The 17599-nt window shown below is 38.6% G+C and overlaps 1 protein-coding gene across 8 annotated transcripts in view; it reads left to right on the plus strand.

Annotated features, from left to right (window-relative positions):
* Window positions 1–17599, plus strand: part of lrch2 (leucine-rich repeats and calponin homology (CH) domain containing 2) — a 134235-nt gene that overhangs the window by 41291 nt on the left and 75345 nt on the right. For all 8 annotated transcript variants that reach the window (XM_041194720.1, XM_041194719.1, XM_041194723.1 and 5 more), the window contains exons 2-7: window positions 3863–4007; window positions 6183–6309; window positions 12794–12899; window positions 12991–13127; window positions 13280–13410; window positions 14725–14812. In XM_041194720.1, the coding sequence (XP_041050654.1) occupies window positions 3863–4007; window positions 6183–6309; window positions 12794–12899; window positions 12991–13127; window positions 13280–13410; window positions 14725–14812 (734 nt within the window). The remainder of the gene's footprint in view (window positions 1–3862; window positions 4008–6182; window positions 6310–12793; window positions 12900–12990; window positions 13128–13279; window positions 13411–14724; window positions 14813–17599) is intronic.

A 17599-nucleotide genomic window follows, 5' to 3' on the forward strand; every position in this document is an offset into this window, starting at 1 on the left:
ATAGGGAGCAGAAAGCTTTGTCTGATTTCTTGTAATTGGTTTTTTAAAAAAGGCTTTGAAAGCTCAGTTTACATAATCACGAGGCATTTCAATTATCCATCTGGAGATTTGTCCTTTTACTGACTGCTTGCATTGCACCGGGTGCTAACTACAAGCTACCTCTGCAGTAGCGGTGATTTAATATCATTCACCTTGACACTTGTGGGATTCAGATCATTGACCTAACTGAGATTATATTGACAATTATGTATTGTCATGTACACAAAGGTGCTTCATATTGAAAGAAATTACATGAATTATGTTGCCTGTCCTGGGAGTATATGGTAATTCTGATATATAGGTATACCTTTTGTGCATTTCATCCAAAGGGGTGTGTGAGAGAAATAAATCTGTTACAACAGTAGTTAGAAACTCCTAAATGTGTTGCATTTATAGTTGATCAATTTAGGACAAATTAAAAACACTTATACAACTTACTGGTGAAGATCGTTTAAACAACAAACAACCATTTACTTTGTGCGCTGAACTGTGAAATTGCTAAAATAAAATCATACATAGAGGTATGGGCATTTGCGTAGACTAATAGAAAAATACCTTGTGGCATACTTTTTGCATAATCTGGCATGCTCATGTATTTAAAAAAGTCTACTCTGTTCTCAATTCTTATTGAAGCTTGGTGTTTCAGTTTTCGTATAAACAAAGGGTTTTCATGCTTTCAGTCAGTGACTTATAAACAGCTCGAGGATTTCTTATCTGAACAATTTGAGACCATCTGTGCAGCTGGCTTTGTCAACCACGTGTCTTCCCCATTCTTCCCCAGCTGTCATGCAATTTCATCTGTCCCATTTTTCCCCATTCCCCCTCTCACTCAATTCTACATGACCAATTGCCTATTCAGTGAATCTGATCCACTCTAATCCACTGATTCAAGTCCTATTCTAGGACCTAAACACAAAATCAAGGCTGACATCCTGTTAATACTGAGAGAGTGCTGTACTGTTGGAGGTGTCATCTTTCAGGTGAGACATTAAACAACAGCCTGTATGCCCTCACTGTGTGGGCACAAAAGATCCTTTGACACTATTTTGAAGAGGAGAGTTATTCCTCACGTCCTCACTGATATTGCCACCTCAATGCCACAAAAGCAGATTATCTAGCCATTATCACATTACTGTTTTTGGGTGCTTACTGTATGAAGATTGGTTGCTATATTTCCTATGACAGTGTCTCCATTTTAAAAGTATTTAATTGACTGTAAAGCATTTTGGGGCATCTTGTAATCATGAAAGGCACTATACATATGTATGTCTTCCTGTTTCTTTTTACTCCTGGCCACTAAACAAATCCTCCTTGCCCCAATACTTGGTTGACATAGTTTGAGCTTCCACATTACCTTTCTTCTTTTTGAAACTGGTATCATCACCCACCTCTCCCAAAAAAACATAGACATCCTTGACTTATTCTACCTCTAACTACAGATATATCTTCAATTCCCCTTTTCCTGTCCAAGGTATTCAGATATGCTGTAGCTTGCTAGTAGTACCTGGACTGACTAGTTAGTGACAGGTAACAAGAAAATCCCAACCATCTCCAACTAAAAAAAGCCCAAGAACCTTTCCTTAATCTTCAGTGGCATCACCATTTCAGAGGGCCATTAGATTTCATTAAGGTACAAGAGTTTAACTAGCTCAACCATATCACACTTGACTGCAGTAGCTGGGGCTCAGGATGAGTACTGGCCCACCTTTGACCTCTTGATGCATCTCTCACCATTTGCAAGTCAGGAATGTGATGGCATACTCATCACCCACATGGCTGGATCCAAGGCAAAGCATTCCTCTTAATTTGTACCTCAGCCGCTGAATACAATATTCCCTCCTTAGTGCACTGCTATTTTAATAAGTACTGTCTACAGGATAGTATACGCCGCAACAACTCTCCAAACTTACTATGGTACGGGCAGGAGCAACAGTAGCATGGAAGCAGCATCATTTGCAATCTTCCCTCCAAGTTGCACACCATCCTTACTTGGGTTGTAATTCCTTATCAGTGGGCCAGAATCATGGAATTCCCTATTTAAAGTACCATTGGGGTGTCATCACCACAAGGACAGCAGAAGTTTAAAGATTTAGGTCCATCACCAATCAATGGGGTTAATAAATATGTACTTGTCAGTGTTATCTTTGTCCTGAGAATAAATTAAGAAACAGTGCGTTTGCCGATTGCCTCAATGTTCTCAATATCCAAAAGCTCCAAAGTCTCAGCTACCTGTTCCCTATTCATTTACGCTCATCTCCGCATCCTTGGTGACCTGGCTTATTCCCTAACACCACTAAGCCTCCCTTCCCCTCCACTGCTTCCCCAGAATTTCAGATGTAAAATTCTTCTCATCAAATTCTTCTGTGTCCTCCATATGGTCCCTTATCTTAGTTGCCCCATAAATGGTTTTCTGCCTTTTTCTGCAATTTTTCATTGTGAAATACCAAATGGAATTAAATAAAACAAGTAATAATTGTAATTGCTGGAAATCTGAAATAAAAACAGAAAATGATGGAAATGCTCTGCAGGCCTGGTAGCATTTATGAAGAAGGAAGCCGAGTTAATGTTTTGGGCTGATGACCTTTCATCAGAATTGGAATAAGTTAAGAGATGTAATAGGTTTTAAGTAATTGAGGCAAGGGAGGGAAAGAGTGAGCAAAAGAACAAGAGGGCCGGTCTTTAGGGTGGAAGGGAGGAGAAGTTAAAGGACAAAGGGTTGATGCTGTAGATACAGTCACAAGAGTGTTAATCTGGGATGGCTTTAGTTTTGTATGTTGTTTTGACCCTCAGCACTGGATTTTGGACTTCGGAGTGCATTTCAATATTTTCTACACTGTTTAATGCTGATATTGGCCAGATTCAAATTCTGAATGTTCTGCTGGGTCTCTTTGGCAACAGTTGTGTGTACCTAGTAATGCTAAATTACACAGTTTCTTGCAAGGCTTAAACTATTCTGAGCAAGTCTTGTTATAAACGTTTCAAATTATAGCAATTGATTATGGAAGCAAGGCTAATGCATTTTACGCTTTGCTTCTGCTAGATTCTTCACCACTCTTGTTTTTTTTTGTAGATAATAGTTTGTTTTGGTGTAGATGGAGATTTACATGAATTGTTATCCTAGAAAAGTCTGCCTTTGCCTCTCGGAATGCATTCCACAACTGACGATGAACCACAATGATTCAAATTTCAAAGTCTGTCTTTAATATAGTATCCAGGGAATGCCGCCTTAAAAAGAACTTTGGCTTGAATGCAGCTGTATTTAATGTTGCATTCCACACTGCCGTAACAGCACAGATCATCCAAAATATATATTTTTAGGAGCTCTGCAATTTCCTACTTCATTTCTCCTAAAATTCTAGAATGTATCCTTTTGAGCCCTGCCTTGTGTAGGTGGCTAACCTTGCTAAACAATCTCCTTTTTGGATACTTTTATTCTTATACTTAATTAACTTTGGAAACACCTCAGCTGATATAGATTCAGTACAATAGATTAATTCAACTAGTTTTGAGTTGTGCCCCCTGGCTTCTAAACTTTACAATGAAAGTCAATTCCGTACGAAGTTCTGGTTTAGAAATGGACAATTTACAAATAAAAATGTGATTTTGACTATTTTAAATGGCTTCTTTGGTAATTAATTCTCATGAGTTCTCATATGCTTAAAGACCCAATCCAGACTTGTTATCAGTTGTCCAAGATATTTTACAACTTTTAGTTTCAAGATGCCTTACAAATTACATTTGTATGTGAAATGTAATTTATCACTGTAACCTGACTTCTGAGAGTGAAATGGTACATAATTGTGTCACTGTTCTTTTCTTCCAGATCTCTCGAAGAACAGATTTATTGAAGTTCCACAAGAAGTTTGTTTGTTTGCACCATTAGAGACGTTACATTTATATCACAATTGCATCAAATGCATTCCGGAAACTGTTGTTAATCTGCAAATGTTAACATTCTTAAATATTAGGTAAGTGCTCAACACTTTGTCATGAGCTATCATTAAGAGGTCTAGAATTTACAATCAGATTAACCTAGGCTATTAAACCCATTTTTCATGAAGTGAGATTAAGTCAACATTGATAATTGTTGACACCTAAAACTGGGATTCTGCAGAGGAAAGGATGTGTGCCCATTCTTTAAAGATTCCCTTAAACTCTATTTCAAAGCATTGGCAGTTTTTATTCTTACGTTTCTGCCGTTGGGGTTTGGGTCTTAACTATTTTTTTTGAGGATGAAGTTTTTTTTCAGAAGGATTTTTCTTAAGTAAATATCATAAATGTTTGGGTCAGCTTTCATCAGTAAAGCAGACGGGGCTTCAATTTAATGTCTCATTCAAAGCAAGAAATGCAGGATTCCCTTGGTATTGAACTGTGCTGCTAGCCTAAATTGAGCTCAAGTTCTGGAACAGAGCTTGAACTTGCAATTTTTTTGATTCAAATTCACTTCATGGCACTCCAAGAATATCTGAAGCACAGGCACTGGTCCTTAGCAGTAACCCCTGAAATAATAGTTCAAGCTGTTTAATTATTTTTTGGCATATCTATGGTGCAGACAGATGAGCAGATGAGCACACAAAAACAATATACTGCAGATGAGGATGCCTCATTATATGCATTGGTTGGGTCTTTGTTCATTTTAGAGCTTCACAATTCCTTAATAAAAGCAAAATGCCGATGGCCTGGAAGTATCTGTGAAGAGGGAAACAGCTAATGTTTCAAGTTGATGGCCTTTCATCAGAACTTAATTCCTTTCTGTGGTGAAGAAGATATTGTTACCTGTTAGGGGGAAATTTTCTCTCAATCCTAGAGAATTTACTGAACACACGCACACCACAACAGCTGTTAATATTTTCAGTTTATGCTTTGGCCTATTACCAGTTTGAGTAGGACATACTCATGTGTTGTCCTGTTTGGCTATGCATTTATGGTTGCATTCCAAGCTTTAGAAGAGTTTTTTCACATGGAAGTGTTTTCTGATGGCCAGTCAGAGGGTCTTTTGGATCTTGATAGCAGAACATTGGGATTATTGCATAGATAATACCAAAGGGATTGATTGGGCAAAGGTTGTCTACGGGACTTGGGGTACTTAGTCTCAATAGGACTACTGAGGCTATATGAGTGGCTGGTGAACATTTTTCAGGGAATCGGCAACAGTTAATAGAATAGAAGCTAAGTGTCCAACTCATCTATTGGTAGTTCATTTGGCAGTACTGATCATTGTTTTTCTTCATGTGCCCTCCTCACCTCCGCAAGTCGCTGCCCTCCCCAACATCCATCCTTCATTAGGACCTTTGGTAGGAGATTACAAGAATTTTCAACTCAGTGGGCAAAGCATTGTGACCAATGGGGTCAACAGATCTAAACAGTTGTTGTCTCTTGGTTCAATTATTAGCACTGTTCTGGATCAGAATGTTATGGATTCAAACCCCCATCATGAAATTGAGCACACAATCCAGCTTGATGCTTTACAGTATTACTGACAGATTGCTGTATTGCAGGTGATGCTTTTTGAATGTAAGGTTAATCTGAGGCATTGTTTGTTTGCTCCAGTGGGCATAAAAAATCCTATAGCACCATTGACAGGAGAGCACGGAATTTCGGATGTCTTGACCAATTTTCCTGCTTCAAGTAACACAACCAAATATAGATTATTGGGTCATTCTTTGATTAGCTATTTTTGGAAACTTGCTCTGTGAAAATTAGCTAGTAGTTGCCCAAATAATGTTGACTAGACTTCAGAAGTAATCCATTGATTGTAAAGTTCTTTGCAATGTCCTGAGAATATTATGAAATATATATGCATCAAATGTTCAGTTGCAATAGAACTTGTCTATTTAAATTAAATTTATAACAATACATAATCCATGAATTTTGGTTCTGTGAAATATCTTCTTAAATGTAGAAATCTTACTGCGGTATAAATTTCAGTGGCTATTGGAAATCTTTGGAAAATATTTGCAGGATAATTAAATTAAGCAAAGATTTGTTTAGAAAATTAAAATCGCCATGCTCTTGGAGTATTTTTGGCAATAGAGTGTACAACTGAGTAAAGAATATCACAATAAACTGGTCCCTGATTTATGTCCTTTTTTTTGTTTTTGGAGGTGATATTGCTTAGCTTTGAAATCTGTTTTCTTTTCTAGTCGAAATCTTCTATCAACATTGCCAAAATATCTGTTTAATCTTCCGCTTAAAGTTTTAGTTGTAAGCAACAATAAGTTAGTTTCTCTTCCGGAAGAAATTGGGAAGCTTAAAGACCTAATGGAATTGGTAAGTGCAGATTTGCTTGCCTGCATTAATTGTTTCCACATTTACTCTTGTATTAGATATAAGCATCTTTGACTTGGACCAGAACTGGAATTGTAGTTTTGATGACCACTTGTGTTTATTTCAAAAAAAAATTTAGAATGTTAATCCAAGTTCCCAAGTGTTTGACACATCATAGAATCTCCGAAATGTAGGCATAAACATACAAAGCAATCATGCCTGTCTAGCAGTTAACTGCACACTGGAATCATGTATTATGGTCTGTATCCTTAAATATCTTCCTTCATGTTTATGTAATTCCGTCTTAAATATTATGGTTAATTCAGCTTCAATAGCCACCTGTGGTGATGTAATTCGTATTCTAATGACTGTGGAAAACGTTTCTTCTAGCTTCCCTTTTTCAGCTGCTTGTACTAATCCTAAATTTGCACTGCCTTTACATCAAACAGTGAAAATTAAGGTTCACTGTTTACCCACACATACACTTGATCTAAAATTGAACATGTTTGTTAGAAATATTTTTTTTTATTTTAATAAAATTTATAAATTAGAAATTAATATATGGAATTCATTGCCACAGAAGGCTGTGGAGGCCAGGTCATTGAGTGTATTTAAGACCAAGATAGATAGGTTCTTGATTGGTAAGGGGATCAAAGGTTACGGGGAGAAGGCGGGAGAATGGGGTTGAGAAACTTATCAGCCATGATTGAATGGCGGAGCAGACTCGATGGGCCGAATGGCCTAATTTCTGCTCCTATGTCTTGTGTGCTTCATCTTACATTAAATAGAGGAACAAGAGTAGGTCATTGAGCCCCTCATTCAGGGAAATAACTGGTTCTATATCTTCGATTCATCTGCTGTAGCTCTGTATTACAGACATTTCTCTAGCAAAAATCTACAGATCTCGATTTGGAATTACTAACTGAGCTAGCACCTACTGCCTTTTGTGAGGGAGAGTTTCACACTTCTACAGCACTTGGCACAAAGTGTTTCCTAACTTTTCTGTGGAATGGCTTGGCCCTTCGTAAAGTGACGCTTTGTCTCCATGCCCTATGCCTGCCCCGCTCTATCAGGAAATTTGCTCTTGCTCTTGCTCTCCTCTAAACTTCAATCAAATCACCCCTTGACATTCTATATCCAAAGGAATACTAAAAATGGGTTTATGTAATCTCATAGTGTAATCCTTGGAACCATTCTGGTGATTTATTATTTTATTCATTCAAAGGATGTGGGTGTCGCTGGCAAAGCACAGCACTCCTTCCAAGGCCACTTTATCCCTTCTCTGATACAGTGTGTTGAAGAACTCTTCATGGTACTCCATGTGCGATTTGACCAAGGCTTTGCACAGATGTATAGCAAATTACATAGTGCCTTTAAAGTAAAATGTCCCAAGGTGCTTCATAAGACCATTGTAAAACAAAGTTTGACACCAAGCCATATCATGAGATGTTAGGTCAGATGACCAAAAGATTGGTCAAAGAGGTAGATTTTAAGCTGTGTCATATAGGAGAAAAGTGAGGTACAGGAGTGGAAAAATGCTGGGAGGATATTCCAGAGCTTGGGACCTGGGCAACTGAAGGTACAGCACCAGTGGTGGAACAGTAAGAATTTGGGATTCACAAGAGGCCAGAATGAAAGGAATACAGTGATCTTGGAGGGTTCTGGGGCTAAAGAAGATTACAGAGGGATAAGTGAGGCCATGGAGAGTTTTGAAAACACGAATGAGAATTTTAAAATTAAGACATTGGCTCCCAGTTAAGCAATATGGTTCAGCGAGCGCAAGGATGATAAGGGAATGGAACTAGTTGTGAGTTAAGATAATGGCAGCAGAGTTTTGGATGACCTCAAGTTTATGGAGGGTAGAATGTGTAAGACCAGCCAGAGTGTATTGGAATAGTTCAGCTTAAGGGGTAACAAAGGCATGAATAAGAGCTTCAGCGGCAGCTGAGCTGAGATAGGCAAAGCCAAGTGATGTTACAGAGGTGGAAATAGGCTGTCTTAGTGATAGCACAAATACATACAAACGTATGAATTAGTAGCAGGAGTAGGCCACTCAGCTCCTCGAGCCTGCTCCGCCATTCAATAAGATCATGGCTGACCTAAATGTAACCTCAACCCCACAATTCTGCCTACCCCGAAATCCTTTCACCCCCATGTTAATCAAGAATTCTATCTAGCTCTGTCTTAAAAATATTCAAAAATTCTGTTTCCACTGCGCTTTGAGGAAGAGAGTTCCAAAGACACTCAACTCTGACAAATAATTTCCCCTCCTCTTAAATGAGCGACCCCTTATTTTTAAACAGTGACCCCTAGTTAAAAATTCTCTCTCAAGAGGAAGCATCCTCTCCACATCCACCCTGTCAGGACCCCTCGGGATCTTAAAGATTTCAATTAAGTCACCCCTTACTCTTCTAAATTTCAGTGGATACAAGCCTAATCTGTCCAGCCCTTCCGCATAAGACAACCTGCTCACTCCTGGTATTAGCCTAATAAATCTTCTATGAACTGCTTCTAATGCGTTTACATCTTTCTTTAAATAGGGAGAACAGTACTGTACACAATACTCTAGATGTGGTCTCATCAATGCTCTCTTCAACTGAAGCATAACCTCCCTACTTTTGTAATCAATTCCCCTCACAATAAATGATAACGTCCTATTAGCTTTCCTAATTACCTACTGTACCTGTACGCCAACCTTTTGTGATTCATGCACGAGGACACCCAGGTCTCTCTGAATCTCAGAGCTCTGCAATCTCTCTCCATTTAGATAATGAGCTTTCTTTTATTCTTCCTGGCAAAACAAATAATTTCACATTTTTCCACATCATACTCCATTTACCAGATCTTTACTCTAGCCTCCTTACATCCTTTTAACAATTTACTTTCCTATCACCTTTGTGTTGTCAGCAAATTTAGCCATGATTCCTTTGGTCCCTTCATCCAAGTCATTAAATAAATTGCAAAAAAAAATTGAGGCCCTGGCACCGATCCTGGTAGCACACCACTAGTCACATCCTGCCAACCAGGAAAAGACCCATTTTTGCCAACTGTCTGCTTCCTGATAGCTAACCAATCTTGTATCCATGCCAATATATTACTCCCTACATCACGAGATTTTATTTTCTGCCAGTAACCTTTGACGTGGCACTTTATCAAATGCCTTCTGGAAATCTTAAGTACAGGAAGTCCACCGGTTCCCCTTTACCCACAGCACATGTGACTCCTTGAAAGAACTCCAATAGCTTGGTTAAACATGATTTCCCTTTCACAAAACCATGTTGACTCTGCCTGATTGCCTTGAATTTTTCTAAGTGCCCTGCTATAACATCTTTAGTAATAGCTTCTAACATTTTCCCTGTGACAGATGTTAAGCTAACTGGCCTATAGTTTCTGGCTTTCTGTCTGCCTCCCTCCCTTTTTGAATAAAGGAGTTATATTTGCAATTTTCCAATCTAATGGAATCTTCCCCGAATCTAGGGATTTTTGGAAAATTAAAACCAGTGCATCAAATATCTCACTAGCCACTTCTTTCAAGAGCTTAGGGTGATGTCCATTGGACCTGGGATTTATCAGCCTGCAACCCCAACAATTTACTCAATACCACTTCCCTGGTGATTGTAATTTTCCCAAGTTCCTCCTTCCTTCCGTTTCCTGATTTACAGCTATTTCCGTGATCTTACTTGGGTCCTCCACAGTGAACACTGAAACAAAATACCTGTTTAGTTCATCTGCCATCTCCCTACTTTCCATTATCAATTTGCCCAGGTGCGCACTCTATAGGACCATCACCCACTTTGCTAACTCTTCTCTCGTTTAAATATCTATAGAAACTCTTAGTATCCATCTTTATATTACTAACCAGCTTTATATCCATCTTTTATATTACTAATCTGTCATACTCTGATTTTTCCCTCCTTATTAATCTTCTGTCATTCTTTGCTGTTCTTTATATTCTTTCCAATCTTCTGACCTGCAATCTGTCCTTGTGTAATTATATGCTTTTTCTTTAAATTTGATACTGTTGTTAAGTTAGTTAACCATGGATGGTGGGCCCTCCCCTTGAAATTTTTCTTTCTTATTGGAATGTATCTATTCTGTGTATTCTGAAATATCCCTTTAAATGTTTGCCACTGAGCTTCTATTAATTAATTCTATTAATCGCATTTGCCGGTTCACTTTAGCTAGCTCTGTTTTCATGCCCTCATAATTCCCCTTATTTAAATTTAAAATACTAGTCTTCGACGCACTTGTTTCTCCCTCAAAATGAATGTAAGATTCAAATATGAGGTTGGAAGTTCACCTTAGGATCAAATGTGATACCAAGGTTACCAACAGACTGATTTAACCTTCAGTTGCAGCAAAACTTCCTCTCCCTTATATTCTAGTACTCGAGTAATGTTAGCCTTTTTGATTATTGTTTTGTACTTGACTGCTACAATTTAGTGCTTTGTTACATGGATCCCTAAATCACTTCGGACTTCCAATGTTTCTGGATTTCTCCATTTAAAGAATACTTAGATCTGTCTTTTGGTCCAAAATGGATGGTATCACACTTAGCTGGATTGAAACTGTCTGCCAACTTTTGCCTGCTCACTTAAATGATGCGTCTTTGTAATTAGATCCATTGTCACATTCTTTGTACCAGTTGCTGTCAGTGTGCGCTAGGCAGGAAAGCAAGCTGTGAGGAGGATACAAAGAGTCTGCAAAGGGCTGTAGGTGGGTTAAGTGAGTGTGCAAAATTTTGGCAGATGGAGTATCATGTGGAAAAAATGTGAAGTTGTCCACATTGTCACAAAGAATAGAAAAGCAATGTAATATTTAAATAAATAGAGGCTGCAGAATGCTGTGGTACTGAGGGAACTGGGTGTCCTTGTAATGAATCTCAAAATTAACATGCAGGTATACCAAGTATGTAGGAATTAGGAACAGGAGATTGTCATTCAGCCCTTCGACCCTGCTCTGTCATTTGATAAGTTCGTGGTTAATCTGGTTGTGATCTCAACTACACTTTCCTGTCTGTCCCCCATACCCTTAACTTCCTTACCTATCAAAAACCTATCTAACTTGAATAAATTCAATGACCCAACCTCCACGAATTCATGGGGAAGAGAATTCTACAGACTAAAAATCCCGAGAAAAAGTATTTCTCCTCATCATGCAGGCAAATGGAATGTTGGCTTTTATTGCAAGGGGGATGGAATATAAAAGTAGTGAAGTCTTGCTACAACTGAACAGGGCATTGGAGAAACCGCACCTGAAGTACTGTGTACAGTTTTGGGTCTCCTTAATTAAGGGGAAATATACTTGCATTGGAGGCAGTTCAGATTCTGGGGATAGGTGGTGCCAGCTGGGGTGTGGGGGATGGAAGAGGGTGGTGGTTGGGTGTGTGTCTGTGGCAGATTTAGAGATGCCATGCATTGTTTAGTTTTACAGTCAAGCTGATTGTAACTTTCAAACATTTTAATTGGGTTAAATTTTATCTATATATTGCTGTCAAGCAACTGTCAAGCAAATTGTGTGTATCCCCGAAAATAAATTCCCCTCCTTATTTTGGCTCAAGTCTTCTGTGTAGGAAGTGGAGCTTTTCACGATCCAAGAATGAATTAAGATAGAGTTGTAACATAGCTAGTTGGAAATGGGAGTGAATTTATGTAGGTGGATGTACACATCATATCACGATGGAACATGGTTTATATTTGACCTCTTGGAACTAAGGAAGTATAGCAGAAGTAATTCAATAATGACTATATATTTAGATATGCTAGGATTGTGCGCTGTTATCAAGGAACAAATCTCACATCATATTTCAACAGATTACATAAGTTGAGTGAGCACAATTTATATGTAAAACAAAAACAGAATTACCTGGAAAAACTCAGCAGGTCTGGCCAGACCTGCTGAGTTTTTCCAGGTAATTCTGTTTTTGTTTTGGATTTCCAGCATCCGCAGTTTTTTTGTTTTTGTTTTTAACAATTTATATGTAGTCTGGAAGGAATCTTTATCATTCCAAATTTGATTGTTTGGTAGCTAATTAGGCAATTTAAATTCAGAAGATATGATGAATACAAGTCTCAAGGTATAGCAAGAGGTGTCCAGCATGTTAATATCTCAAGGCATAACTGAGATCCCTGTTGCATTTGTTGAGAAATGTGTTCCAAGAATAAACTGTAGAAAACATCCAAGCTGTCATGGACAGCCATCTGCAAACAGTCTGAATTTGATGCAGTGATAATAACCTGTTACTAATACATGTAATAAATTATGCTAAACATTAAAAGAAAACAAAATTATTCTATTATCTGAATCTACTATCGGACATGCCAGCCTAAATAAGGTCGAAGGTTTAGAATTGCTAGTCAGGCCTGGCTGTGAACGCTTGGTTACAAATGGATTGGAAAATGTAAAAGTCTTTGTTCAAAGCTCTCATACAGAAGTAGACAAAATATGAAATATACTTAATTAGATTTCTGTACATTGTCCTTAACAGGATGTTAGCTCTAATGAAATTCAAATCCTCCCTCATCAAATGGAAAAACTTCAGTCGCTCAGAGAATTAAATGTACGCAGGAACCATCTGCAGGTGTTACCTGAGGGTAAGAAGTTAACACTCGCATTTCACATTCCCTTCGGAATGCAGATTTGTTGAAATATACATACTTATGTTTTTGTCTCCTTTTTTTTCAGAATTGGCAGAACTTCCTCTGGTAAAATTAGACTTTTCCTGCAATAAAGTGACAGAAATACCCATCTGTTTTAGAAAACTGAAATACCTTCAGGTTATAGTATTAGATAACAACCCAATGCAATCGCCTCCAGCACAGGTTTGTGTAAAAACATAAATGTGTAAACTTTAATCAAATATTGATTTGAAATAGGACAGACATATTTGATATCTGAATGTGATTCATTAATTTACTGTATGAATGTGCTGATTTTAGTTGCTTAAAAATGTAAACCTTTTCATTCCCTGCAGATTTGCCTAAAAGGTAAAGTGCACATATTCAAATTCCTGAACATGCAATCATGCCGGATAGACAAGAAGCCGGATTCTCTGGATCTACCCTCTTTGGATAAGAGAGCACTTCCTCAACCTCTTACAGACAGGTTATTTAGTAATTTACATAGCACATATAGAAGCTAAACTTTCTCCTTGACTGTGCACGTGAATGCAAATGGAAGCAAATGCAGGTAAGTTTTGTAATTGCCTTGGTCCATTGGATGAGGAGTCAGTCATTATGGCAGAGAAGAACGCCGTTCGCCCGATGGAGATCATGTTGGCTCTTTGTAGAGCAGTCTAATCCCACTCGATTCTTGTAGCCTATCCAAGTTCCTTTTGCGTCTCCACTTCCAGCACAATTGTAGGTAGCGAGTTCCACCTCTCGCTGTGTTTAAAATAAAAGTTCTTCCTCTCCTGCCCCTGTATCTTGTGCCTGAAAACTAAAATCTGTGTTCCCTAGTCTTTGTACCAATAATTAATGGGAACAACTTTTCTTTGTAAACTTAGCTACACCAGTCAATTTTGTATGCTTCTTTCAGATCTTCCCTTAACCTCCTTTGCTCCAAGGGCAACAACCCCATCCTCTCCAACCTAACTTTGTAGCTAAACTCCCTCATCCCTGAAACCATTCTGGTAAATCTCTACTGCACCCCCTCAAAGACCTTCACAACCTCCCTAAAGTGTGATGACCAGAACTTGACACAATAGTTGTGGCCTAACCAGAGCTTTATATTGGTTCAGCATAACTTGTTTTTGTACTCAAAATCTTTATTTATGAAGCCCAAGATCCCGTATGTTTGTTAAAATGGCTAAAATCATCTCTCTTTCCCAGTAGCTGTTCAAAAGGTTATTGAGCAAACTCAAGGGGTCAAATGGCCTACTTCTATTTCCTGTTTTTTTTATGTTGACTTCTGCAAATTAGCAGTTTTTGAGAAACATGCAGTGGCTGAAAAGGGACTAATAATGTTTACAGCTATAACAAAAAATTAGAAAGCTCGACTAAGTCAACAAAGTTGTTACATTTACTTGACAGTTCTGTAGTAAATGCCGACAAAATAAATTGTATAGTACATAATAAATGGTGATAATGGTGCAATACAGTTGAAACCCAATGCAACGCTTGATAAAGTTCTTACTCATCTGTAAAATGGGGGTGAGGCAATTTTCAGACAAAGGAAATTCAATCCTGCCACTCCTCACAATAACTGACACTATATATAGTTTTCAAAGATTTGTTAGCAAATCCACAGCTTGTTCTCAGTGCATGGAATGAATTGCAGATTGGATTCAAAACCCTGGATGTCACTATTCAGAGATTTGCTTCCTTAACAAAATTGTTGTATATGAAAAGTGGGGATTGTTAAAGGGATGTTTTGCCTCTACTATTATTTTATATGATTTTAGTATTTCCTCATTTTCAGCATGGAAGATTTTTATCCAGTGAAAAACCATGGCCCTGACTCAGGCATTGGTAGCGATAATGGTGATAAGCGGTTGTCTACAACTGAAGTGAGTTCTTTGACCATTTACTGGAGCTCAGATTTCTTTTTAATGATGTCACCTATCTCTTAAGTGATGGGTGTGTACTAACCTCAAGACTGTAAAAGCATAAATTTTCCATTAAACCTAGCAATAACCTGTTTGGTTTATCATTGCTGTTCCTTTACAGAAACAGTGCTTTTCATCTGAACACAAGTTTTAATGCTCTTTGGAACAGGAATCAACTTAGGTACACATTGAGGACCCCAGTGCAACACTATTCAGTTGATTGTGTTCAGTAAGCACTGATGCATGTCACATACATTTTCACAAACATTTTCTGTTGTATTAAGGATATTGTAGATTAGGGTAATCTGGCATGTAATGACATTAAGATAATGCCAAAAATCGGTGACTTTTAAGTGTGGACTGTTTTTTTTCTCAGGGAAGAAGGGAAAGCAGTAATTGATATTTTTGATTACGAAAAATTAGTGAATTGCTAGGATGGTTTGATGCCTCCCTGGTGTTAGGGTCAAGGATGTCACAGAACAGCTGCAGGACATTCTTATGGGGGAGGGCAAACAGTCAGAGGTTGTGGTCCACATTGGTACTAACAACATAGATAAGAAGGGGGAGATGGTCCTGCAATCAGAATTTAGGGAGCTAGATGCAAAATTAGCAAGCAGGACCACTAAAATAGTAATCTCCAGATTACTCTCAGTGCCATATGCAACTGAGTGCAGAAATAGGAAGATAAGGCAGATGAATACGTGGCTGGAAAGATGGTGCAGGAGTGAGGGCTTTAGATTCCTGGGACTGGGACTGGCTCTGGGAGAGATGGCACCTGTACAAATCGGATGGGTTGCATCTGAACAGAACCGGGACTGCGTTCCTTGTGAGGCGGTTTGCTAGTGTTGTTGTGAAGGGTTTAAACTAACTCAGGGTTATGGGAACCAGGAAAGAATATTAGAAAGTGATACCAACATGCACAAAATGCTGGGAGAAGCAGATAGCACTGAAATAGAGAGTAGTAAGTTAATAAGTGGAGTCGGAGTAAGGGAGCAAGTAATGAAGTCTAAATCAGGGTTACAGAGTATGTGAATGCACAGAGTATAGTTAATAAAATTGGGGAGTTACAGGCATAGGTTCCCTTGTGGAATTATGATGTGGTGATAATGGAGACCTGGCTTAAGGAAGGGCGGATCTGGGTGTTAAATATTCCTGGTCACAACATGCTCAGAAAAGATAGGAAAGGGAAAAAAGGAGGAGGGGTGGTGCTTTTGGTTAAGGAAAATATGGTAGTACAGGAGAAAGAGGATGTGTCGGGGGGCTGAAGGACAGATTCAATTTGGCTAGAGCTAAAAAAATAAGGGTGCAATCACATTGCCCAGTGTAATATATAGACCACCAGCTAGCAGGAAGGATATAAAGGAACAAATCGGCAAGGAAATTACAGAGAGGTGTAAACATCATAGAGTAGTTATAATGAGGGACTTTAATTACCTGTATATAGACTGGGATATAGAGATAGTGTAAGGGGTAGTGAGGGACAAGCGTTCCTAGATTTTGTTCAGGAGAATTTCCTACAGCAGTATGTGTCCAACTAGAAAGGCACTGCTAGACCTGGTTCTGGGAATGAGGTGGGCCAAGTAGATCAAGTGACAGTGGGGGAACATTTAGAGGACTGTGATTATTGTATCATAAGGTTTAGGATGACAGTGAAAAATGACAGTCAATCCAGAGTAAGAATAATCAACTGGCAGAGAACGGACTTCAATGGGGCAAGAACAGAGCTGAGCTGGATAGACTAAACCAAAGGTTGACAGGAAAAACAATAGCTGAACAATGGGCTACCTTCAAATAGGAGATACCTTGACAGTGTCCAAACTATGTTCCTTCAAAAGGGAAGGGTAAGACAAACAAATCCAGGGCTCCCTGGATGACAAAGGAGATAGAAATTAAATTAAAGAAAATGTTTGCTTACAACAGGTATCAAGTAGCAAATACAATTGAGAACCAAGCTGAATATAGAAGACTCAGAAAGGATGCGAAAAAGCAAATACAAGAAGCAAAGAGGAATTATGAAAAAAGACTGGCAGCTAACATAAAAGGAAATCTCAAAGTATTCTATAAGCACATCAATAGTGAAAGGGCGGTAAAAGGAGTAGGGCCGATTCGGGACCGAGAAGGGGATTTACACACACAGGCAAGAGGCATGACTGAGGTGTTAAATTAATACTTTGCATCTGCCTTTACCTACAAGACAGATGCTGTCCAGGCTATGGTGACAGAGGAGAAAACTCAGTCACTAGAAGGGTTTAAAATTGATAAGGAGGTGGCATTGGCTAAGCTGCTCGTACTTAAAAGTTAATAAGCACCAGGACCGGATGAGATGCATCAAAGAATATTGAAGGAAGTGAGAGTGGAAATTGCAGAGGCACTGGCAATAATCCTTCCATGTGTCCTGGATTCGGGGGAGGTGCTGGAGGATTGGAGAATTGCAAACATTATGCCCTTGTTCAAAAAAGTTCAAAGATCTGCCCTGCAATTACAGACCGGTCAATTTAACTTCAGTGATGGGGAAACTGCTAGAAACAATTATTCAGGATAGAATTAATAGTCACGTAGAAAAATGTGGATTGATTTGGAAGAGACAGCATGGATTTGTTAAAGGAAAATCATGTTCTAACTAACTTACTGGAGATTTTTTGAAGAGGTAACAGGGATGGTTGATGAGGGCAAGGCCATTAATGTGGTGTATATGGACTTCCAAAAGGCATTTGATATAGTACCATACAACAAACTTGTGAGGAAAGT

The sequence above is a fragment of the Carcharodon carcharias genome, chromosome 9, assembly GCF_017639515.1.
Source record: "Carcharodon carcharias isolate sCarCar2 chromosome 9, sCarCar2.pri, whole genome shotgun sequence".
Taxonomy (NCBI): domain Eukaryota; kingdom Metazoa; phylum Chordata; class Chondrichthyes; order Lamniformes; family Lamnidae; genus Carcharodon; species Carcharodon carcharias.